General features: G+C 39.6%; 1 protein-coding gene across 1 annotated transcript in view; it reads right to left on the reverse strand.

The window, feature by feature from the left end:
- TMTC2 (transmembrane and tetratricopeptide repeat containing 2) overlaps nucleotides 1-26022 on the reverse strand; it is a 160590-nt gene that overhangs the window by 108542 nt on the left and 26026 nt on the right. The window contains exon 3 of the mRNA XM_009327653.1: nucleotides 138-977. Within this exon, the coding sequence (XP_009325928.1) occupies nucleotides 138-977 (840 nt within the window). The remainder of the gene's footprint in view (nucleotides 1-137; nucleotides 978-26022) is intronic.

Below are 26022 nucleotides of genomic sequence, written 5' to 3' on the forward strand. Positions count from 1 at the left end.
CTAATGTACATACTACTGCAACTTACAAGGACATTTCCTGAAGTAACCTCTTTAGATACAGTTGATAAAATCAGACAATTCAAAGGCAAAGACAGGTAGGAAGAAATAAAACATTCACCATAAAGAGCAAAAATTACCTTTAGCGGGGTTTACTTTTATCCCTGATCTATACAGCATCTCCTCATTCTGCCAGTCCCCATTCCTGACAACAGTCTTGAGTCCATAGAAAACAATTAATGCAGCAGTGGAACAAAAAACCAAGTTCTTCAGAAAGCGCTTTTGGGCTTTGACATAAAGGGCCCTGACACCTACTGTAACCAGCAGGCAGAAGCCCATACTAGGAACATACAGCACACGCTCTGCTATTACAAAGCCGACATAGAAAAACAGGTTTGTGGCAGGAACGAAGGGCACTATTAACAAAGACAGAGACAGAATGACAATGTTCTCAGTTGAAGGAAGCTGCAGTTTCTGCGTTTCATGCTTTTTTACACCATTCTCTTCTTTTGATGCAAAGCTTGACTTCACCTCCAGTGTCTTGTACTCCATCTCTGAGTGGCAGCTATGCCCATTAGCATTCTGCTTGCCGTTCATTACAGTTTTCCCGTTGCATTCTCTCTCATTGCTGGAGCCCTTCAAGCTAAAGTAGGCAAGGAGGAGGAGTCCAGCATAGAAGGCCACAGTGTGTAGATTCCTCCAGTCGCTGACTGCTTTCAGAAGAGGCACGGCATCCATAGACCAGTCAAAGCTGAGGGTATCTGGGCACAGCAACAGCCAGAGGTTCTTGGTTGGCAGGTAAAAGAAGGTCAGCGTACGTGTGAGAAAACTGTCTGAGTCAGCTGCTGGATTGTCAGAATTGGAAAAACTTGGGGGCTTGTTGCCCATCCAGTATAAGCGGACACCCAGCAGTGCAGTCCCCCAGGAGATCAATAAACCAATGCTGAAAAAGAGGGTCAAATTCTTTCTCTGGAAAAAAAAAAAAAAAATCAGCATAAATCAACACCAGCTGTTTAATTCTGTAAATTATAAACAAAAGGAACCAAGAAATATCTGATACAATTTTTTTTTGATAATGGAAACAAGCACTATAGATCTTGGTCTCTAACATTTGGATCACAATATGTTGGGGTATGCTGTTGACCATAGACTAAAAGAACAGGTTCTTTCATTTATGCTGTATCAAGCCTGTATCAGAGTCATGCCTTTAGAGATCTTAGGGCTGTCAGTCCTTGCTTAAGATTTAGTTGTGTAACCCTTCGAAAACTCTTTATTTTAAAGGGATTTATGGAACTTTACAATGGTTCCTACATAACCTCCCAAATGCTTTCTTTGCTCCTGGCTGTGGCCAAAACATCAGTTTGCCTTAACTAGATTCAAAGTTTAAAGAATGTTCCAGTTCCATTTTCCCTAATGAAAGTCTCGCCTAAGGTATTCCACCTGAGAAGCAAATAAACTTTCCAAGAAGGCAGAGAGGAAAACAGACATAGATTCCATGTTTAGGTCTTCCAGCTCCTACCTATTAACTACAGTGATCATTTGGAGCCTTCAGATCTGCCTACTACTGAAAGCCCCACTTCATTTTGCACCTCACAGCCAAACAATATGTTGGGGTTTTGCCTTCAAGCACACCATATTAAATACGGGCTTTAAAACCTTTCACATCTTCATATCCATTTTAGTAATACAATGTGAAACATCCAGCTGCCTCCACCTACCCACGTTATCATGCTAGCAACTCAAAGAACTTCCACTTATTTATGGAATAACTCAACAATTGCCAGCTGGAGCTGCTTGTTGGGTTCCCCCTCGCCGCATCCAAAAGCGCTTACTTATTCAAATGCTTGCAGAAACATACCACTTCGGCCTAAATGAGAATCGGGAAGCAAGATTTTCTCACCTATTTCTAAGACTGATGAGCTTAAGTTCTGCTCTCAATTACACAGGCGCCCTAAATGAAAGCTGTTTTGGATTACTCTCTCTTTGCAGAAGAATCTGCAAAAGCTAAAATATGTGTATTTTTATATTTCAATTTCTCAAATGCCTTTTGTAAGACAAGAAAAACTATTTGCCAAATAGCTCCAGGTACAGTGTAAGCACTTTGATAATCTTTCCCCCATCATTACAAAAAACTATTTGTCAATAATTTTGCTTTTTATTAGGTCTGTTTTTTTCCATCTCACACTACACATTCCTGGAATGGTTATTCAATGTTTCCTCAGTTATTCAGAAGCAGGACCTCACACTGGAATGTTTTATCTTATTTCTTTCAAGCAGCTCATTTTTCTCCTTTGTGGGGGGACTAGTCTCCCCCTGATATCATGAAATACAGATGATTGTGCTGCTCCATTTTCGGTCAATTATTAATAGTTTTCTACCATCAGGTTACCGATGTTCCAGTAACAAGACATGGTCTAGTCATCATAATTTATCTGTTTATCTCATGAAGAAATTTATTCCTTTTCACACTTCTATAGAGTTTCTCCTTGTGAAGTTTAAAATATCTAATGGCAGTTAGATTAATTCATTCAATTTTGAGGTAATATGGAAGAATTCAATGGAGGCATTAGTAGGGAACAAACAAACTTATAATGAGAATATTTACGTACTTGTATCAGAATCACCTAAAAAATGCTGGCACTTTTTATATATGAAGCAAAGCCTGAGTCCACATATTTCATTTGCCATATTAATTCCAGTTTGATTTATTAGCTTTTGTACATTTCTATATCCTGGAAAATCAACAATTTTTTGGTAATAAATCAATCAAACCCCACATCTACACTTTATGATGAATGTATTCCCTGGAAAGCCTACTGTAACAACGTACTTTTATTTGTAAGCTGGATAATACTTCGCAACTCATCTCATCCCTGCCTGCCAGGACTGTTTAAATGCTTTTAACATTATAAAGCTGTGTAAACTGGTTACCACCGAAACTCCCAACTAAGTTTATATTTGGAATAAAAAGATTATTCAGGTTTCATGGATTTGCATGTATGCCCTCATAGTAAAACCTTATGTCCCTAGTTCAACTTGTCCTTCCATTCCCGTCATATTTTGCTACATGAAAATTTTTCTGCCCACCCCTCTGGCTCAACTATTTTCAAACTCGTTTCCTTCAAACATGCACATAAACAACTCTCAAATGTTAAATGTGACCTTTTTTTGCTCTTTTTATTCAACCTTCTACAGTCTCTTAAAAGAAGGCTGCTTAGACAGAAAGAGTCTTGGAAGTGGAAGATGGAATTTTTTGTCCATTTGCTTGTTTGTTTTAATTAGAAATTCAGAGCAGGTCTTTGCTGGAAGGCTATATACCACTCGAAAGATTAAGACATCCCAAATACTAAGCAAGTGAAACTTTATTAACAGATGAGAAGTGAGCTTTCATGGATTGCTTAGACTGCTTTGTTATTTTGTTAATACTTACTCAACAACTGGAAGAAAATCTCCCTTTCCTAAAGATCTAATGATTGCACTTTTCAATTAAATGCTGAGAAAGTTCACGTTACAAAGTTCTTTGACAAAACCATGCTAGAGCAGATATGCCATTCCTCGTGAATAATGAGGAGAAACCTGCTAAAAACTTTCAGATCTTCTTCATACATAGTAAAACAGCAACAATGAAAAGCTTGCCTCTTGCTCCTAGCCCTAGAATGCAAACAATCTGTACCTCAGAGCTAATCCACCCTCACTGCTGGAGTAACTATTTGCAGCCTCCCTTTTAAGCTTGAATATAAGATCTGTAAGGTCCGGATCCTCACACTCCTTGGTTCTACAAAGAACACAGCATATCTATATACAGTATTGTGTTTCATGCTTTAACAATACTTTTTTTTAAAAAAAAACATTTTACACCAGTGTCAAATGAAATACCTGAGGATTCACTCGTGGAGTTCAGAGGTATCCTGGTAGGCGATTTTCCTAACCAGTCTATCACTTTATCATGCTGTAAAATAACAGTTAACTAGAGAAGGAGCTCTGGTGGATTCTTTAGCTTAATTAACTGGCTACAGGAGCAGAGTGCAAATATCCTCTCATTGCCTCAGGCAAAAATGGTTTGCATCCTTCCCCAGAAACTTTTTCAGACATGGGTCTTCTCAAAAGCCAGTAGCTTTACAACTTTTTAAAATTGACTACATATTAACTACAGCTACCAATAACCTGTGTAACACTGACGCGCCATTGTAAATTTTCAGATTTCAAAGGAGATCCTCCAGATTTAGTCTAAAACCAAAACTAAAATCCTCCCTAACACTTAAACTTCTGTCATAAAAACTTAAAGCAGGATGCGCTTTTTTTTTTCTTTTTTAAATCATACATAGATAGCACTGGCTCAGAAAGGCAATGACAGACTCATTCCCCTTTTTACCTCTCTCAACACTTGTGACTTTTGCACAGCTTTTACCCCTCTGTACTAATATAGTCAGAGATAATTAGAAAGGTTTAGCTCACATTTTGGTTTTATTTTCTTCCAGGCTTTGTATAGTAAACCAAAGGGAAAAAAAAAAAACAAAAAACAACTGGTTACAGCAATTTATTAAAATTTAATAATATAATCAGTTCCCCAGTAGATTTTTGCCTGCAAATAAAGTGCTTTCAAAATGAACTCTGCTCGGACAAGCACTTTCACTAGCATCTCTTCCTCTGAGCCTTCTGACAGACTGTGCTCCTTTGACTGTGTACACTTAGTGTAGCTCAGCAGCAGGAAGAGATCCTCTGTAATGCTTGGCAGAAAGGATTTGGATTACTATACTCATGAGTCCTAATCCGGCCCATCTGCCATATGTTTTGACACCCTCATAAATCCTCTAACCTTTCATAAGTAGTCATTTTCATCTGGGGAAAAAATGAGCACTGATTTAGATCAGATTTAACATCTCTCCTGCCTGCTAACAGTCAAGTACCACCACTACAATTTTAGTGTTTGTGACTGCAGCAAGCTTTTTCATCTCCCTACCAAAATCCATCTGCATGACCCACCCACATTGCACATTTCCCTTGCATTAAATCTTAATTCCTCACTCCATTATACTGCTCTTAAATAAGGCACTGCAGCAGATTTCTTGACTGGGCAGCCCCTGCCAAAGCTCAGTCATCACCTAAGTGGTATCCAAAGTATTTTCAAAAGACACTATTCTTTTAACCTCACCTTGTCTATTTCACAAAGCAGAACTGAATACAGCACATGGTCAAGACAGTCCAGATATCAAAATCACCGAGGCTAACCACACACAAAATGTTATTTTTAGAATTCAGGAAATGCAGAAAAGAAAATGGATGTCACCAGGCATTACTCACAGGAGTTTCTTTTCCAACTTAGAGCTCCTTGAAAATATGTTGGCTTGAGCTGAGGCTTCCCAAAGTAACAAAATGCTGTCAAATCACTAGACTGACAGTATCTTGTTTCCACGATAGGTAGAGGCTCCTGGATCAAAGCTCAGCCAAGTTTGAGCTGAACTAGAGTTCAAAACGTATCCACACCAGGGACGAAGCTAGTTGCCACAACCCCTGCTGGGTCATAGTACTGAGCTGGAAGTGGCCTTTACCGCTCTCTCTCCACCTGCCCAGTTTAGCATGACCCACTAAATGAGGTTCACTCCTTTACATTGGTGATACAACAACAGCTGGCCCGAAGGTCTCCTTTTCCTCTGAGTTGGAACTCTGTCTATAGCTTATCCAATATTGTGGCCAACTGTACATATTAAATGACACTTACTTCTAGTGTTATGAACCCACACAATTATTCCACAACAAGGAAGTCAGTGCATTCATAAAACAGCTGAAGATTATGTGTACATATTGTTATTGTAATTAGCAAGTAGCACAAGCTAAGCAGTCTTTATTGCTGTTGACTTGCCTTACTAAAATTTAAATTGAGTTATAAATACTGGCATTTAAAAGTGCCCAAAGTCTTCCTCTAAAATCTTTAATTCTTTAATATGAATCTTTAAATTAAAAAAAAAAAACAAACCTCTAACCTCTCAGCTGAAAAAATAGTACTAAGGACTACAGGGGAAAAGATAAATTGCATTAAGAGCAGAAACTGTACGAATGACTGGAGGTAGTAAAAGGGCAGAAGGGACTACGTTAGCTTGATAAATATGTGAGCATGATCAGTGCAACAGAGAAGGCTCTCTCTGAAGATAAGCCTACACAGCCAAATGCAGCGTGACAATGGTGACGCTATGGATATCTACCCAGGGTTAATCCATTTATCTGCAGCAGCAAGATCTTAACACAGGAGGTTAGAAGCCCACTGGGACCAAAAGACATTCCTGAACTGCCAGACTGCTCAGGGATGCTGTCCAGCCCTACTGTTACCAGCACACAGGTTGACAGGTGGTCCAATAGTCATACCTGCATTTCATTTAAAAAGCATCATCTCATTTTGGTCCTGCACTTGGGTCACAACAAACCCATGCAATGCTATAGTCTGGGGGAAGAGTGGCTGGCAAGCTGCCTGGCAGAAAAGGACCTGGGGGTGCTGGTTGACAGATGGCTGAACATGAGCCGGCAGTGTGCCCAGGCAGCCAAGAAGGCCAATGGCATCCTGGCCTGTATCAGAACTAGTGTGGCCAGCAGGAGTAGGGAAGTGATTGGCCCCCTGTACTCGGCACTGGTGAGGCCGCACCTCGAATACTGTGTTCAGTTTTGGGCCCCTCACTACAAGAAGGACGTTGAGGTGTTGGAGCGTGTCCAGAGAAGGGCAATGAGGCTGGTGAGGGGTCTGGAGAACAAGTCCTATGAGGAGCGGCTGAGGGAGCTGGGGTTGTTTAGCCTGGAGAAAAGGAGGCTCGGGGGAGACCTTATCGCTCTCTACAACTACCTGAAAGGAGGTTGTAGCGAGGTGGGTGTCAGTCTCTTCTCCCAAGTAACAAGCGATAGGACAAGAGGAAACAGCCTCAAGTTGTGCCACGGGAGGTTTAGATTGGATATTAGGAAAAATTTCTTCACCAAAAGGGTTGTCAAGCACTGGAACAGGCTGCCCAGCGAAGTGGTGGAGTCACCATCCCTGGAGGTATTTAAAAGACGTGTAGATGTGACACTTAGGGACATGGTTTAGTGGTGGACTTGGCAGTGCTAGGTTTATGGTTGGACTCAATGATCTTAAAGGTCTTTTCCAACCTAAATGATTCTATGATTTGAGAGGTTTTGCAGTGAAGGAAGGGTGCTGTACTTTCTCCACTAGCCAAAATGCTGAGAACTCACTGAACATGCAAGTATGTTGGAAGGCAGAACTGGAATTCAAAATGATCTTGAAAAAACAGAGAAATGTTACGAAAAATAATCCTGTACAAAAAAAGGCAGGGGCAACTCCGACTGCTTGAAGCTACGCAAGTATGAGATGTGGAACAATCAGTTGGCTCTTCTTCAGAGAAGCATCGGGGATTATCACAGATCACAAGCAACTCTTTTAAACCACTGCTATAAAGGTAAACAGCCTACTGAGACTACAGATGAAAGCACACCCTTCAAGACATGCGAAGTAACCCTTCCACTCTTCTCAATACTAGTAAATCCTAAAAGTGTCTGTTTCCAGCACAGAACTTTCAGAAATAAATGGAGGAACTGGAGAGACATCAGAGGAGGGCAATGAGACTGATTAGTGATCTAGAAAAACACGTCCCATGAGGAAAAATTGAAGAACATAAGCTGTTTAGACATGACAGCTGCCTTCTAGTACATAAATGACTGCTGCACATAGCAAAGGAATAATCTGTTATCTATATCCATGTCCAAAGGATAAGAACAATAAGCTTCAGGTCAAGAAAGAAAGATTCAGGTCAGCTATGAAGAGATGCTTTCCACTGCTTGATATAGGGATACACTGGAAAAGTTTGCCATGGGGGTTGGCTCTATGGCTTTATCCTGCCTTTAAGAATACATTAAACGTGTAACTTGTGGGAAAGACAGAAGTATCGTCAGACCTGTTTTAGGGACAGAATGATGCACTGCATGGCCTCTTGAGGTAACTTCTGGGCATAACTTCCTCTGATTACCTGTCCTGGTTTTGGCTGGGATAGAGTTAATTTTCTTCCTAGTAGCTGGTATAGTGCTGTGGTTTGGGGTTAGGGTGAGAACAAAGTTGATAACACACCAATGTTTTAGCTGTTGCTAAGTAGTGCTTACACTAGCCAAGGACTTTTCAGCTTCCCATGCCCTGCCAGCGAGAAGCTGGGAGGGGGCACAGCCAGGACAGCTGACCCAAACTGGCCAAAGGGATATTCCATACCATGTGACGTCATGCTCAGTATATAAACTGGGGGGAGTTAGCTAGAGGTAGGGGTGACTGCTGCTCAGGGACTGGCTGGGCATTGATAGGTGAGCAATTGCACTGTGCATCACTTATTTAGTATATTCTTTTATTATTGTTGTTGTTGTTATTATTTTCCCTTCCTTTTCTGTCCTATTACACTGTCTTTATCTCAACTCACGAATTTTACTTTTTTTTTCCCGATTCTCTCCCCCATCCCACTGGGGTGGGGGGAGTGAACAAACGGCTGTGTGGTGTTTAGCTGCCTGCCAGGTTAAACCACATTACCATAACAGTATCATCAGCATTTCTACTGAAAAGGAGCATACTTTTCTCTCTTTGTGACCTTTTATAGTATAACCCATCCATGCTCTGGTCATTTCTGCATGAAGTACTAGAGCTTCCTGCAATCCTACTTTGTCTTAACATCTGTTTCACTTCCCTCCAACTCAGGCAAAATGTTAGTTAACATCATCTTCGTGTTTTGTTCCCCCAGTCACATTAGCCTCTTCCGAACATTTCTAAAATCCACTTCTTACAAACACACACTTTTTTTTTTCCCCCAATTGTGCAAATGTGCAAATCCATGCCATTTTCTCTAATTAAAAAACCCCTCAATCTTATATAATAATGGTTTGCACTCTTCAGGTATCCATCAATTTAAAGGTGATCTCTGCCCATCTCTGCCCTTAAGACATATAAAAATAAAACACATAGAAAGACAGATATTTTGTGCTGAGAGCTTTAGTGCAACATCAAACAATGTAAATATTGGTGTCTATTTGCTATAAAGATAATGATGACGATGATAATAATAGTAATAATTATAATAATAATACTAATAATTCAAGCTTTCTGGTTGGTAGAATAGTGCCATTGTTGTCAGCAACTTACACCAGTTAATGGCCACATTTCCAGCTCACCAAGTGAGAATGCTAACAGCAATACTGACTCAAAAAGTTGGCACTATAATGTTATAACTTCTTGATAACATACAAGATATAAAAAAGAAGTTAAGGAAAAAGAGTAAAAGTAAATAATCCAAGTAAGACTCTGCAAAAAGCTAACAGCATACATAATGAGACAAAAAACATGCTTGAAGTTTTTAAAAACTCTTATTATCAACGTGCTAAGAAACCCAGCTAGCACACACAACTGCACAACGCGACAGAGCAATTCATGTAACTTCAAAGGGAACCAAGGGAAAATTCCAGCTGTGTAAAAGAGCACCAGTTCGCCTCTGCCACGCGGACTACAAGGAAGCGGGACAGTCTCAGAGGTGAGTGGCACAGCTGAAGTGGGCAGCACGGCTCAGCACTAGGCTTGAGCAACTTGATGAGTAGGCCTGCGGAGCCCCGAGGAAAAAAGAAGCTTTGCCCAGCTCCCGCTGGGAAGGCAAAGGCTGTACCTGCTGTATAGCCGGGCTGTCCTCTTGAGTAACTAGCACACCTGAAAAAGAGTGCCCAAGGCTGAGGCCCACCATGTCATTTGTATCTCCTACGCCGTATTAAGTAAATCTGACCCGACAATGCTTTAGAACTACTTAACCTGTACGAAGTATTGGCAACTTATTAAAGCCCTGCTCACCTGAATGGACGGATACGCATTTTTTCTTCTAAAGGAAGTTTGTTCTGCTCTTCTGTACAACGTACAGGCATGCTTAAGAAAAAAGGAAGCAAAGTAGGCTCTTAGAGCACATACTGCAATCCTACCTATAAACCTACCACCAAAATTATTATGGCACATTTCACATTTTCTATGCTAATAGGATGGCAATAAAGGAAAATTAAACCCTAAGAGCTGTTTTAATATGCAGCAGGAGAAAAACACACACACTATAAGAATGTAAATAGACATATACTTTTTAACTGACTAATACAAATAGAGATGGATTTTATGAGCAAAAATGTCATTCAATCCCAGATTAAGCCTCTACCAATGACTAAGCAACTTTATCAATCCAGTAGAAGAAAGTCATCAATAATCAATTTCTGTACATGGGACAAATAGCAAGTTGGTTCTAGTTTTGATAGAACAACCTATCTAGGTGTAACAGAAATCCATCAGCTGGAAGCCCATTGAGCTAGAAATGTCAGTTTCTACAGTGGATAACAAGCAGCATCTTATGAGTTTTTTGTTTTTCCCTTTGCCAGCTGAAAAATTGAGGTGTTTTGTTTATTTATTTGTACCTTTAAAATATAGCAAAGGAACAAGCAGCAAAGTTATCTTGAAACTATATTCATAACAAAGAAAATATATTACAAATTTGAACACTTAATTGTAATTCTTCTAGTAAAGCTTAAACACCTACAGCATTTTCAAAATTAAATACAGATAATATTGAAGGTCCACATGAAATAGAGAACCTGCTTATCAATTCAGAAGGCGCTTTATATTATCAAGAAAGATTCATTTAAGATCATACAAGTAGTCACTTATTTCCTTTGGAAAAAAGAATACTTAAAGCTGGTTTTGGTGCAGATATTTTATTTTCAGATTCTACTGCTTCAGCAAGATAGAAAAAAAAAAATTTAAGTGATGCAGAACCTATTAATGTGACAAACAATACAGGCTACGTTGTGACTAAAAAAATTATTAAAAAAAAAAAATCCCACCCCCCTTCTACACCCACCCACGAAATACATTTATTTATGATGTAGTACAAGAGGATGGCCAAAAGATACTCACAAGTAGCAAAACTGTTATACTTGAAGTCAGTACATTTAAAAGTAGTAATAAATTTCAAAGTATAAGCCACCTACTAGTAATTTATTTCAGATGCAATGCTTATAATAAATAACAGCCTAAAGGATATCTCCTATGGTCCGGATGCAATCTCTGTATAATTTCTACTTATTCTATGCTACAACAGCATCACGTTTCAAACAATGGGAACCACAAAGAACTGGAGAAACTAAAGGCAATGCAGCAATGATGATCAGTCTCAGAACATAGTCCTTACAACTACCTGAAAGGAGGTTGTAGCGAGGTGGGTGTCAGTCTCTTCTCCCAGGTAACAAGTTACAGGACAAGAGGAAACAGCCTCAAGTTGCGCCAGGGGAGGTATAGATTGGACGTGCGGAAAAATTTCTTCACCAAAAGGGTTATCAAGCATTGGAACAGGCTGCCCAGTGAAGTGGTGGAGTCACCATCCGTGAAGGTATTTAAAAGACGTGTAGATGTGACACAGGGACATGGTTTAGTGGTGGACTTGGCAGTGCTAGGTTAATGGTTGGACTCGATGATCTTAAAGGTCCTTTCCAACATAAATGATTCAACGATTCTATGATTCTAAAGCCTTCACAAAAGTGACTTGCAGTTAGAATTACATACTTTTGAGATTTAAAGTCACTGCCAACAGCAGATGAAAGGTAATTCAAAGAGAATGCTAACAAATAGTAAGTCACTACTGTTGATAAAAAGCTTGGTTTCCAAGTATATTGACAGGAACTCCTCTCATACTCCTAGTCAAAACAAATACTCTGAATCACATCGACATGCCTCCTTTGTCATCTAACCTAGTCTTGCCTCCCATGTAGCTAACCAGGTGGCTATGAAGCACTGGCAATAAAATTCTGGAGATGTATGCTTGGATGTTTGAAGAATAACACATTGGAGGGGGAAAAAAAACCCCTTATAAAAGAAATTAAATTAACAACCTTTGTAAGACCTGACTCGTAAGCACTGCAATCTCAGAAAAGCAAGACTGGGAAAATTAACAGTTTAATAACAATTTCATTTGTTCCTCTTTTTCATTAGATCAATTTAGTCTCTTATACAATTGGTTATGCTCAAAGACCAATTTCTTCAAATTAATAAATAAATAAAATAATAAAATTTATTCTTCAAATAAATTTCTTCAAAGAGAGAGCTTGCTATGTCCTATGTTAATTACTGGGGAAGTTTTTTGTATTCATTCCCTGCTGAATACACTTAATAGAAATGGGAATGAATACCTATTAGAAAATGAATAGAGAGAACAAATTAAACTTTTTGCAGCAAATAGCACTGGCTAGCTACTTAAGTAATGACTACCCAATGATAGCAGAGAGTGTTGCAAAGATATCACAGGAATAGAAATGCACAAATATAAGAAAATTTAACCAATAATAAAAACTGCAAACACTTCAATAGAAAATTTCCTCAAAAGTACGTTTGATAAAAATTATAGAATACCTTGAATGGGATGTCCTGTACCTTGTTTCCTTACACATGAAATATGAAGGAAATAATATATTTTTTTAAAAATCAGTGTTAATTTTTTCTAACCTTAGTCTAGATACCTTTTTAAGGGGTATTTAAAAGGATATTTAAGCATAGTCCTTTTAAAAACATGAACTGTATTACCAGGGTCTGATCCAGTGACAGACAGAGTTAAAGGTAAAGCAATTACTGACCTCAGTAATGCAAAACCAAATCCTTAATAATCCAAATAAAGAGAGATGAAAAATGGTGAATCATAATATGGATGACAAAATTTACTTCATGTCATGGGATTGTAATTGACATGGTGACTCAGTACTCTCCATTAAGTTAATGTGAAGAAATGAGGCAGTTAGCAATCTCCTGTGAACCAATACCAAGATACTTCTCAACCAAATTATTAGGGGGTGAAGTACTTAAAAGAGGTCAATTACTGGTACTGTAAGAGGTATGCTGAAGCCCCTTAACCGATTACATTAAACTTACTTGAGAGCCTGCACCCTTATCTTGTTTAGCTTAAAATAAGATCTTTAATATTACCCGCTAGGCAATAATCTGTGGTCAAATCAGTTTAGCTGTAAAACAATCCAGCTTCTCTGAAGAAAATGAGAAAATATATATTCTTTTAGAAGAAACTAAAAATTTATTTTTTGTTAAATACATTCAGCACCATTATAAAAACATTTGTTTTAAGTAAATTTCTCCACTTTTTGGATGAAACAAAGGGGAAAGAAATAAAAATGGTGCGAACGGAAATCATTTTGCCTGCACATACTCATCCATATTCACACACGTACATACACACCCAGACAGCCTTCCTTATTAATTCCTGGTTTGTAGGTCCAATGCACTGCAAAGGTGTTTCGAGCACCGAGGAAATAAACACAACAGTCTTTCCTGAGCATGGCTCCAGTGAAAACAGCCAGCCATTATGAAATTCATTCCAGTCTCATTAACGAGTAAAGTTTGGAAGCGCAGCATTTTGGAGCCATAAAGGGATGATTTATAATGAGGCTTCACTCAGTGGGAAGGCCGAAGTACAGCAGTTCTCTCTCCAAGTTATCATAATAGAAAGCTATTTAATGAGTGTGAGATTTCTTCGAGAATTCAAAAAAGGCAGGATTTGGAAGAGGATGTGTTACATTATGCAGACACCCACAGCACTGAACATTTCTGCTACAGTAAAACCATCAAAATAAAAAACCTCAAAGTTGTTCCTATTTTGAGCTTTCGGCTTGTTTTTAATAAGCGCTTTCAAATATAAAACACAGATTTGTAGAGATTAGCAAATTGACATAATTCAGTATAAAAAAGTTAGCAAGGTTTAGTGAACTAAATTAGGTTGCCTAAGGTCAGACATTCCATAGTGCAAACAAGAAAAAAATTGTGCCCTGCAGCAAGACAGCGGCTGGCAAAGCAGCAACGAAAGAGCAAAGAGGTAACTTTCCTCAACAAATTCAGCAGAAGCCTGTGGCAGTTACCTGCCTCCTTACAGCGCTCTCCCCTTCAGGGGAGCACTAAGCATGCTGATGACCCAAATTCAACTGCACACAAACCTGAGTCCTCCCCTTAATCCAGTCCAGATGAAAGCTACATCCAGCCCCCAATAATGTTGTTTTTGGTTTTTTTAAATAAATTTCAGTAACCCATATGCCACAATCTTCATGCATAAGTTGAGCACAAAAGGGTTTTGCATATTAGAAATTAATCACCTGGCTTTCAGATTGTATTATTGAGTTTGCTAATGAAGGATGGCAGTGGGAAGGAGAAGACAATGGAGCAGAATATGCCAGACTTTTTAAAATCAAAATGCAGGCATAACTGGACTAACATTCAAATCACATTTATTTTCTAACTAGTAAATTTAGACTGTGGCTTCTTCACAATATGAGAATTTAGACAGCAATGCTACTGTAGGAACTTTTGTTTGTTTTCTTATGGTTTTCATAAAAACTTGCACAAAGTGACAGCCCAATGGATGGAACAGCGTATGGGGGTGGAAAGCTGAAGGAAGCAGTGCAACTTCGTTAAGCCATAACTGCTACCAAAGACGCCTATCAAACCATGACTTCCAAAAATATCACTAGGACAGCTGCACTCTTAATGTGCATTGTAGCAAAACACACACATATCCCTGCTTCTTCAGCAAACTGAGACTCGTAATGGCAATACTTACATGAGAGCAGCTACAACTATTAAGTACAAATTATCTTAAGTAGTATAATTTCATTTTTTTAAGTCTTGAAAAAAAACAAAGTTCCACTAAACATAAGATACACAACTTACACTGAAACAAGAAGTCCTTGAGCCATCACGCACAAAGCAGCTTTACATGGCCACAAAATTCCCTCCCGCCTGGCAGTCTTAAGAACGTCCATTTCTACACAAGCTGCTTGTTTTCAAGGTCAGTACATAAGTTACCCAGATGTCATGCTGGTAAAGGTCCAAACTCCTTAGTCTTGCAGAAAGTTGTGTGACATATTTCCTTATTCCTTGGAAGCATGCACATCTTCAGCTCCTCGATAATCTTCAGACAGTAAGAATAACTCCACTGCTAGTGTTTTGTCTGTGCTTCAAACCATCTGCCCAACCCACAGATCCATCATCAGCTCGTCATTCTCATGTCAAAAGCACCTTAAGACTCACTCTGAAACCTTCTCCATCTCTCCCTTGTGGATGGAATAGTTATCCTAAAATTGTTCCAAAAAGTGGAGATTCTTCCAAAGTTTTGTTACAAGTACTATGACGAAATGCACCTGATACCAGATCAAGATGCTTCTTCTATCACCAGTTCTGACATGAAGTACTGCATCCAGTTCTGGGGTCCTCAGAATGGGAAAGAATGGACCTGTTGGAGCAGGTCCAGAGGAGGGCCACAGAAATGATCAGAGGGATGGAACACCTCTCTGATGAGAAAAGGCTGAGAGAGTTGGGGTTGTTCAGCCTGGAGGAGAGAAGGCTCTGGAGAGACCTTATTGTGGTCTTTCAATACTTAAAGGGGGCTTATAAGAAAGATGCGGACAGACTTTTTAGTAGGGCGTGTAGCGATAAGACAAGGAGTAATGGTTTTAAACTAAAGGAGGGTCAATTCAGACCAGATAGAAGAATAAGAAATTTTTTATGATGAGGGTGGTGAAACACTGGAACAGGTTGCCTACAAGAGGTGGTAGATGCCCCATCCCTGGAAACATTCAAGGTCAGGTTGGACGGGGCTCTGAGCAACCTGTTCTAGTTGAAGATGTCCCTGCCCACGGCAGGGGGTTTGGACTAGATGACCTTTAAAGGTCCCTTCCAACCCAAACCACTCTATGATTCTATGACACAGATATGCTGAATTATATTAAGCAGATGGCTTAACCACCTTCTATCTCCTTTTGCTCTAATCCTTCCCTGTTTCCTCTAAATTCAGATGTTATCATAGAATCATTCAAGGTCAGGTTGGACGGGGCTCTGAGCAACCTGATCTAGTTGCAGATGTGCCTGCTCATTGCAGGGGGGTTGGACTGGGTGATCTTTGGAGGTCCCTTGGAACCCAAACTATTCTATGTTTCTATGATACTACAGTGAAATGCAGTGGTGCCTTTGGAAATGGTGGTGTCCACCTTTATGCCTAATGTCTTGTAAAATCCACTATGACCCAACACTGCGCCCTGGGAAGCCCAAGTACAATATCATCTACCACTTATTCTTCCAGAATTTTATGATTTAAATATTCAGCTAGACAGATATAAAGCAAGTCCAGCTAAATTAAGGTTGTAGCCTTTAGCTGACAATTTCAGCTACTACTCTACTACAAAGAAATTGATTTGAAAGAATTAATCACTTTTGAACCACCATCGGTTACCTTTTTGCCAGAATCCCACTAAGAAAAAAACACAAAAGACTTACTGTTCTTACATATGAGTGAGGCGAGGTATGGAGGGAGAGATAGCATCTTTTATTAGAGCAAGCAGCATAGCTAGAAAAACATACACATTATAATTGGAAAAAAAACAGGCCAAAAATGGACAGTTAGCCTAATAAAAGATATTACTCCCTTCCAATAAAGTTTCTTATATTTTTTACCAACCCAGTAACAATTATACTAGTGCAGTTTCCTGTTAAGGAAGAAGAAAGTCTAGCAAAGTGAGGGCAATTTTAGCTACAAAAGAAGCCTCTTCATCACTGCATAGTTTTCAGATAAAGTGTGCAAAGCAGAAATGAGGCTTTTAGCACAATACAGCTGAAAGACACTAGGAATTTGCTCTCTTCTTAATACACAGCACTTCTATCAAATTCTTACCCCACACAGGAATGACCAAAATAATCCCAGAATTCCCTTTCCTTTAAAATAAAACAATGTTGAACAGGGAAATTTCAGACAGCTGTTTTTGTTTTAGTGAGGGGAATCCATGGGGTAAAAAGCTATAAATTGATGGGAATGAAAGCAAATCTCACAAGTAAGAAAAATCAATAATTCAAAAGAGAGAAACAAAGATCAGAAACCAAGAGAAGAAAGGAGCGACAACACTTGTATCAGAAATAGTGTAGCCAGCAGGACTAGGGAAGTGATTGGCCCCGTCTATTTGGTGAGACCTCACCTCAAATACTGTGTTCAGTTTTGGGCCCCTCACTACAAGAAAGACATTAAGGGGCTGGAGCGCATCCAGAGAAGGGCAACAAAGCTGGCGAAGGGTCTAGAGAGCAAGTCCTATGAGGAGCGGCTGAGGGAACTGGGGTTGTTTAGCCTGGAGAAAAGGAGGCTTGGGGGAGACCTTATCGCTCTCTATAACCACCCAAAAGGAAGTGAGGTGGGTGTCGGTCTCTTCTCCCAAGTAACTAGCGACAGGACAAGAGGAAACAGCCTCAAGTTGTGCCAGGGGAGGTTTAGATTGGATATTAGGAAAAATTTCTTTACCGAAATGGGTTGTCAAGCATGGGAACAGGCTGCCCAGCGAAGTGGTGGAGTCACCATCCCTGGAGGTATTTAAAAGACGTGTAGACGTGGGCACTTAGGGACATGGTTTAGTGGTGGACTTGGCAGTGCTAGGTTTATGGTTGGACTCAATGATTTTAAAGGTCCATTCCAACCTAAATGATTCTATGATACAGACAAAAAGGAGAACAGTAATGGGTTAAAATAAGAAGAAATTCAAGGTCTTATCCTTTCCTTTCCCAAAGAGAAAGGTATGATTTGAAAAAAATGGGGGGTGGAGTGGAAGGGTGCACAAAAATCTTCAATACATTCAAAATAAATCACAAAGTAAAGGAAAAGAGACTGAAATAAATTTGAACATGAGAACAAAACCAGAAAGACAACTTTCTTCATTTGAGAACCTCTTCCGTGACCCCTCTTCCTCCTGTTTTCTCCCTTCTCCTTGTCTTTGCACTTGCAAATATCTGCTGTCAGAGTGGTTGCAAGCAACTCCAATTTAGCTAGGTCTCAGTTAAAATAGACCCAAACTCTGCCTATCCCAGTTGGATACAACAGAAGTAACTGCAGCACTTAACACGATGAGATGCTCCTACTGCCAGCTCACCTCCACCTACTACGTTATAAACCTGTGCAGTCACTAAAAAACTGGTTCAGAGGAGACTAGGAGATCTAGGGGGAAAAGAGAAAAAGATTTAAAGAGGACTACTACAACTTGTACTAAAGTGCCAAGGCTCCTAGCCAACAGTGCATATATATTTTATTTATTTATTTATTTATTTATTTATTATATACCTCTCTCTATGGATGGGGCAGACACTGTGACATATACATCCTTTGGCATGTCAAGGGTTTACATTCTGTTCTTTTTTTTCCAATTGCCTAATGAGGACATGACTAATTTCCATGTAATGAATTCCAAACTCCCTCTTCCGCATAGAATTCTTGCTAAGGAGGAATCAGCATGGAAGGCTACCCAGGATTTTTTAGCATTCTGCATCCTGAGATGTCACAGAAAGGGACTGACCACACTCAATTGATTTTCAAGACAGCAACTAGGCTGCAAAAAAGTCAGTTGTTAATCATTTACGCACTTCTCAATTTTGCCAATCAATGCAGCAAATACATTTCTTGACCTTGCTTGGAGAAAAAATGAGGATAACCTTTAAAGACTAGGAGTACTCATGCACTATGGATTTATCTGGCTAGCAATATTCATTTCAGTGATGAAAATTTTGACTGAAAAGGCTAACGTTTTTAAATTACGTACCTCCAAGTTTCATTAAAATTCCTTCTTATCTGCACAAGAACATAAAAATCACTAACCAAAATACATGTAGGGACAGAAATGACAACTGCTAAATTTTTCAGGAGTCCCTCTGAAGGGGCCTTGACATTTTTCCAGTTATTAAAAATTACATCTTCCACAATTCACATATCTAAATAGGAACTAAACTGCAAAGACTACGCTGTAGTGGTATTTGTACTTCTCTGAAACAAACTGTTTCAGTATTGCTAGGTTGTTTGTCTGAGGTGATTTCTGAGATTCATGTTTCTAATATTAAAATGATGAAAATTATTAAAATGATGAAAACATCACAATGCTGAAAACTCCAGTGACTCCATTTTTAATCACCTACCAGCTTGAAAGCATCAACATCTTAAACATTTGAAAGTGAAATGCCTTAAGCATGGACTTCACAGAAACCAACACTCTGGGTGAAGTTATGTCTAGGCTAGTCTCTAAAAAATGCCAAATTTAATTTCTTAGAAACCTTAATCCAGACTCAAATTCACAAATGGAACAATTAGGCAGTTGGGCCTTTTTTTAGAAAACAATGTATTTTCCTTCCTTTTGCTCAGTGACTTTCCAGAATCATGGAGATGCCCTCCTTTCCAAGAGAAAACTAGAATTTCCACATTTCAATCTGAATTTATTATCTGTATTTGTTACGACAGACCCCAGACTAACCAGGTATTGTCTTCCTAAGACTGCCATTTTCTTTTCTCAAAGTTGATCGATTCTGCATGCAACGCAATGATTAGGTTCCCAGTTGACAACAACGAGCATGAGTAAGCATGACTTAAGTCCTTTGTTTTGGAGGAGACCCGAGCTCTGGTATCTCATTGAAAAAGTAATTAATTTAGTATCTATCTGAGCACATACTCATTACTCAGAGCTCATAGTGCATACGGAAGCCCTAGTGTGCTAGAACACAACCGGGACGAAGCACTCTGAAATCCTGACGACACAGAAGTAAAGGTGGGTGGTATATGCAGACAGGCTTTACAAGAGCTCTGCACATAAACTTGGCCGTGCATGCCTAAAAGCAGCTGCTTAAGAGCTTAAGGATGGTGTCCAGGGATCCTGTTCAACTGCAGGCAACAGATGAACAGGACCTGAAGACCCACCTTTTGGACTTGGGCAAACGTGATAATTTAGAATCAACTGTGCCCCTATGTCCTTCTTTGCATCTTGGCCCAAGTACATGTGTGAAAGGTTTGCATACTTTCCACATACTACAAGTATAAATGAAGGGGGATTTAAACTAACAGTTAAATTATGAAGAACACCTCCTACTGCTTGCAACAGACCTCCCTTGGACAAGAACGTTAACAGCTGGGGCTGACCTCACTCCTGTCAAACCCACAGTCAGCCTTTGAATCTTATCACAGAAATAACTGGAAGGCTAGAAAACCCAGTTCATTTTCATTTTTGTTATTTGCTTTCTGAAATCCCCGATTAAAAAGGTTTACATTCTTAAGCACTGGCCAAAACCATGAGGACTATGTATATTGGTTTGGGGTTTTTTTTTCCGTGAAAGCTGAGATTCTCACTGGGACAGATGTTACAAGTGTATAATTCGTTGCTCACAGTTTACAGTATGCGTATGTTTTGCTGAAGGGCTGCGGCTTGTCAGACGAGCGTTGCGCTGACTGCTTGTCTTACCAGGCAGCTATGCACTGGTTCAAGCAGGATGCTGGGAAGGAGGAGGGAGCTCTCTCTGAGAGAGCACCAAACTGGGAAATGCTGCTGCAGTGCAGGAGACAACAGGGAAAACTGTGGGAAGTAATGAGCCATGAGGATGAGAACAGGAAACCTGAGGAAAGTAGGGAACCAAGTCTCAGAGACAACAGGCAGACTTTTCTGGAGGCCTACAGGAGACCACAAAGATCCATCTAAACAAGGGAAAAATAAGAGGCCTTGCCCTTGCAAGGACAAAAGTAGGCAAGGACAAAACCTGCTTTCAAACACGACTATTTGAGTATACATCACCCAGCAAATCTGTTCTCTCTCTCTTTTATGAGATTCTGCTTTATTTTAATATTTGTATTCCAAAAAACACTACAAAAGTTTTAAAGATTCTTGGTGTATTCTCTTTAAGGAAAAGGTGCAGACAGGACATACTTCAGAGCTCTGTCTGAGACGGCCTCACCAGCCTAAGGCGTAAGACTTAAAATGCTGAGAAAACTGACACACCAGTTGGAACTGCACGATGTGCCTTCTTGATAGTACTGTCAATAAATTTTTCTTTGCATATGGAGGTTTGCCTTTGCTCTAAAAAAAGTCACTGATCCTGACAGAAAGAAACCTTATTGAATAAAAGGGCAACTTCTCTTTGCATTAACTTTGATTTTCCAAATGGAAAAGATCAACCAACATACAGCATTTTGCAACTAACAGCAAAAATCTAGCATTTCTCTAAGGTCAGGAGCAAAACCAACCTAGGAGGAATTTGGGTCCACACTGGGTAAAGAAGAGATTTAAAAGAGACCCCAGAAAGCAGGACTGTCGTTGCCTGGGATCTAAGCTAGGGTACAGTCCTGGAGGGGTTTCCTCCAGTCCAGGGCTGCAACATGAGTGTGTAGGATGTTAAGTACGCTTGCTCATGACCGGCCACTTCTCCACCAGATTCAATTATTGTTTTTTAATCATTTCCTTTGAGGACAGGAACCTGATAACCAATTTGGCTGTGTAGAATCCAACTTCACAAAAAAAACCCCAAACATAAAAGTACAACTAGAAAGATCTTGAAGTAAATGTCTGTTTGTTTACAAGTGGTTCAGCATATCAGAGGATTAGTTCTAAAAATGTGAGCGACAACAGTGGCAGCCTGATGAGGAGGTAGGTGGTGAGACAGCAGAAATGCGCATTAAGGTTCTTTAAGTCACTGTGGATGAGTACAAAATAATGCAGGATGTCTACGGATTTTGCAGGAACAAAGTTCTTTCCTGGAAAGGAACACAGATGAGGAAAAAGTGCTTGAGCTTTGCTTTTTGAATGCTACAATTTGTTCATTTTTACCCTGAAGCTATCCAAAAGCAGTATTTTATGCCAATTCACCTGTCTTTTGAGTATTTCCTAAGCATGTACAAAGCCAGACAGCAGTGGACCCCCAGCAGGGTAGTATCTAACCTTTTCTGATTGTGCAGCTAGTATTGCTGGTACATTTGCTAACTTCTTAGCGACTAATTTTTCTCTTTCATCCCACAATTGCAATTCATGCAGAATTTGTATTTTAAAATGTCATTAATGCTAAGCATGCTGTCCTTCTACAGCTGTCACCTGAAAAAGGTTATTTTACAGATCAATGAGAAAGAAAAGGGTATCCTTTGTATGTTAAAATATGGACTGTCAAATTCTGAAAAGAAATAAAAATCCAAAAATGTAATCTGGCTTGCAAAAATTCCAGCACTGTTTATCTCATGTTGCCTTTCTGTGACAACATAATTAGTCGATATGAAAAGGCTTGTGAAATCGGGAGCACGCTTTAAAGAAAAATACATACAGACGAAGACTTACAGATATATATGTATGGTTAGAAAAGGAAAAGAAGCAGCTAAGAGATACTTTATTCCTGAAATTTCATTTAACAAAGACTGTGCTCCAAACAAGTCACTTTAATATAGTAGCACAAGCATGTTTCAGTGCCATCTAGCTAACACTCAAGGTAACTTTCATCACTATACAGATCTTTTTTTCCTGCAAATATCCATTCTCCAATAAAAAACAAATGGAGAAGTGGCACATTGTTTTTGCTTCAGATCCATCAGTGTGTTGAAGCATGAAAAACTTGAGTTGCTCTTGAAATACTTGAGCTTTGATGTATTCATGTGAGGAATGTTAAAAATGTAACCCCAAAACCCTTTATGCTGTGACTAAGTTCCTGATCTGGACAGATCCACATGACTGACTACTTTAAATACTGTTCTTTCAAGTATAAACATATAAGGTGTCATTATGCAACCATTTTGTTCAAATTTTTTGTGCCATACATTAATGGAAGGGTTGAGACAAATTAAAAAAAGGAAGAGCAAAGAAGGAAGACCATTTCCGTGTGTTTTAATAAATGGAAAGAGTATTGATTTCTAAAGAAAAGGAATTTGTAAGACCAAGTGAAGAACATATTTTGAAGAGTGGAACAGTATGCTTCAAATCCTCTGAAACTTCATTTTGCCTCCTCCATAGAATGGGTTTCCAGATAATAAAAGACATTTGCAGTCCTGACCATGTCATTGTGACTGTGTTAACACCAACGAAAAATGTGTAAGCTCTTTCTGAACTTTTATCAAAATTCTCCAGATTAAAACAATTTGACAGTCTAACACTTCTCCCCCAGCCCAAAATGGATGGGAAGAAAAATGGTTTCTTTTGACTCAGAAATGTGAATTTATATCCTCTAAAAACAATAACTGAATCATAATGGCCCAGCTTTAAGTCCTGCTGGCTTGAAAGTGTACCAGTCAAACCTCTTCAGAACTATCTGAATAGCCAGCATATACCTGCTAAGTCATACCATCGAAAATCTCAGAAAAGAATAAATATATAACCAAAATCATGCTTGTTTTCCTCTACACAGTAACTGCATTTTGGATTGCAGACTGTGAGAGCATGCAAAATTAATACCCTTAGCAAAAAAAACCAGCAATCCCAAAACTCGGCTAGTCAAGTGAAAAAAAAAAAAAAAAAAAAAACAAGAAGTTGCAAAAGCACAAAGTAGAAGGTTGTGGAACATTGTACCAAGGCCAAGTGTAGCTAGTAGATAATTCTGCAATAAAGTTTCTCTTTACTTCTCCTGTTACATAATCTTTCACTATTTAATCCCCTTTGTCCCTATGTTCCTTTTTTGCTAACATTTAACTAATTCCCCTCCACGTACCTAGTAAAACTTTTTACCAATAGTTTAATAGTCAGGTTTCTCAAAGGGCATTGCAAAACATTTCAGGAAGGGTATTCTGAAGAATAAGAAATGTCACTGAACAAAAAACATGGGTGGGATTAAGACACGGTACAGGAACTTACTCCTGAGACCCACTGTTTTTCTTCCAGTTGAGCAGAAGCAGCAGCTAAAAGCTTGCTCCAGCAAACTCCGCTTTCCCTCCCTGCCTTCCCACGTCAGCCCCAGCTCTTCCTCCCCTGCCCACCTCGACTCTCAGTGGGATACAGACCCCTCTTCTCTCCTCACCCTTCCCAACAGCTGCCCCACCTGACAACTCCCCTCTTTAGCAGCCGGCTGAGACAGCTCTTTTGGTTGCAGATCAGTAGGGAGTAAGGGAAGAGCAGGGCAGGGGAGCAGTAAGACAAAGCAGAAGGAGCTTTGCAAGGCACCTGTAGGACAGTGACAGAACACTGCCTGAAGCGAACCTTAAGAATATAGAGCCGGTAAGTGGACTAAAAATGAGGTGTTTAGAGCAGTGGCATTTTTGATAGACTATCCTTGTTGAGACTGGAGAAGAATTTCACATGCTGAAGGCAGAGAGAGCACACTCATACAATGAATTGGCAGGGACTCAGCTGGATGCGCTGCTAAAATAGCTATTTAAGCACTCGCCCATCCTGCTAGACATATAGAATCATAGAATAGTTTTGGTTGGAAGGGACCTTTAAAGGTCATCTAGTCCACCCCCTCCTCAATGAGCAGGGACATCTTCAACTAGATACAGACAATCTCCACAACACATAAAGAGACTGCATAATTTTTAATAGATTTGGGGTGGTTCTGTGTTTTTGTTTGGTTTTGTTGTTTTTTTTATCATTACAATGGCAAATTTCTTTGTCTGAATAAATCAACTGTTCTTCAGACTATCATGATAGTTTCCAACTGACAATAACCACCAGCTTACACAAACTGATCTCCCTTTGTGAATTAACTACCTTCATTGTTTCATTAACATTAACTGCTTAAAGCCTGAAAGTTTCCAGCAGAGTGTAAAGAGGGTTAAAACAGCTTTGGGAAATCCAAGCTTAGCTTTTGGGGTGGATAAACAAATGAAGAATGAAGATCTCTACTTGGAGATATTTTTGGTTGGCTAATCGTCTTTACGTCATCCAAAGTCAAAAACTTCCCCTTAGCCTTCACTGGTTTGTGTCTCTGAACTGTAAACAGACTGTTAAATAAAAAGTATTACTGAATATGCCTAACTGCTCTTTTCACAGCCATAATCACATGCCTGTTCAACAGCCTCGCCCATAAAAAAGCAGGTATTAGAGGATGTGAGCAGCTGAAAAATCAGAGCAGTCCCAATCATTCACCCGAACATATAACCGAGCTCAAACTCCCCCCACGTTCCTCTACTGCATCTAGAAGAAACTGGACAGTGAAGAACATGAAGAGCAAACTGGGTACAGTTAATGTGTGTTTGATACGCAAACATTGAAAGTTACTGAATGTCTGCAAGAATTGTACTTTGTAAGGCAGCATCTCTCCTCTCCATGACCAGTCAGCTGTTCTTACAGGCCAAGATCTCTGGGACAGCGATGAGTCCACCTTTATACCTAGACAGAGATGTGCACATTGTGCTTGGTCACGGAGCAATGCTCATAGACAATTTATTATTGACAATTGACAAACTGACAATCTATGTCAATTTACCCTGGAAACAAAGTTCAAATAGGAATACGAGCCTGGAAAGTGTAACATATACATCTCTGGGAATGTAAAGCCTATTTTAGGGATTAGGTCGGTTTTTCTTACCTTCTCATGTCCATCTCTGATGCTACATTTGGGCAACCCGAAATAGCTTGCACAAAACGTTGCTACCTTCCCAAAATTTATCATAGCAGTCTGCTATCGGGGAGATACTTTCACAAGTAACTTAAAGCAATGGTATACATGGTTGTTTCTACATCATGTAACAAGCACTTAGTGCACGCTAAACAAGGTCCTGTATGAAAGCCTAAAAAAGATTAACAAATAATTCTCAGGAATTATTTGGAAAGTGATCTCCTGACCCCACACAATTTTTGCACAATGATTGCAAATCATCGGTGTGTGTTAATTACGCTGACAACGCTGACACTCTTACGGACACCTTCTTCTCTGCTATGCAAACCTATGAGATTAGACAACTTGTCCAATGAATTAGAGTAATTGTATTAATTCCTAGATAAATATGTCTAGTGGGAATTCTGCCTGGTTTGGCCATCATAGTCCAGCTGAGGCACTTCCATCAAGTTTTCAATCATCTCCTGACGGGCTTTCAGCACTCATGACCCTGCTGGGAAATGCTGGGTGGTGCTTTATCAGGTGTAGCACTTGTACAGAGAGCAGGAAGAGGGAAGCAGCAGGGGAGGCACTGGGTAAACCCATGGAATCTGACCTATCACTTTGGGCACCTCCTCAGATTTTGGCCTTGTCCCAGGTGGCCAACA

The sequence above is a fragment of the Pygoscelis adeliae genome, unplaced genomic scaffold, assembly GCF_000699105.1.
Source record: "Pygoscelis adeliae isolate BGI_AS28 unplaced genomic scaffold, ASM69910v1 Scaffold113, whole genome shotgun sequence".
Taxonomy (NCBI): domain Eukaryota; kingdom Metazoa; phylum Chordata; class Aves; order Sphenisciformes; family Spheniscidae; genus Pygoscelis; species Pygoscelis adeliae.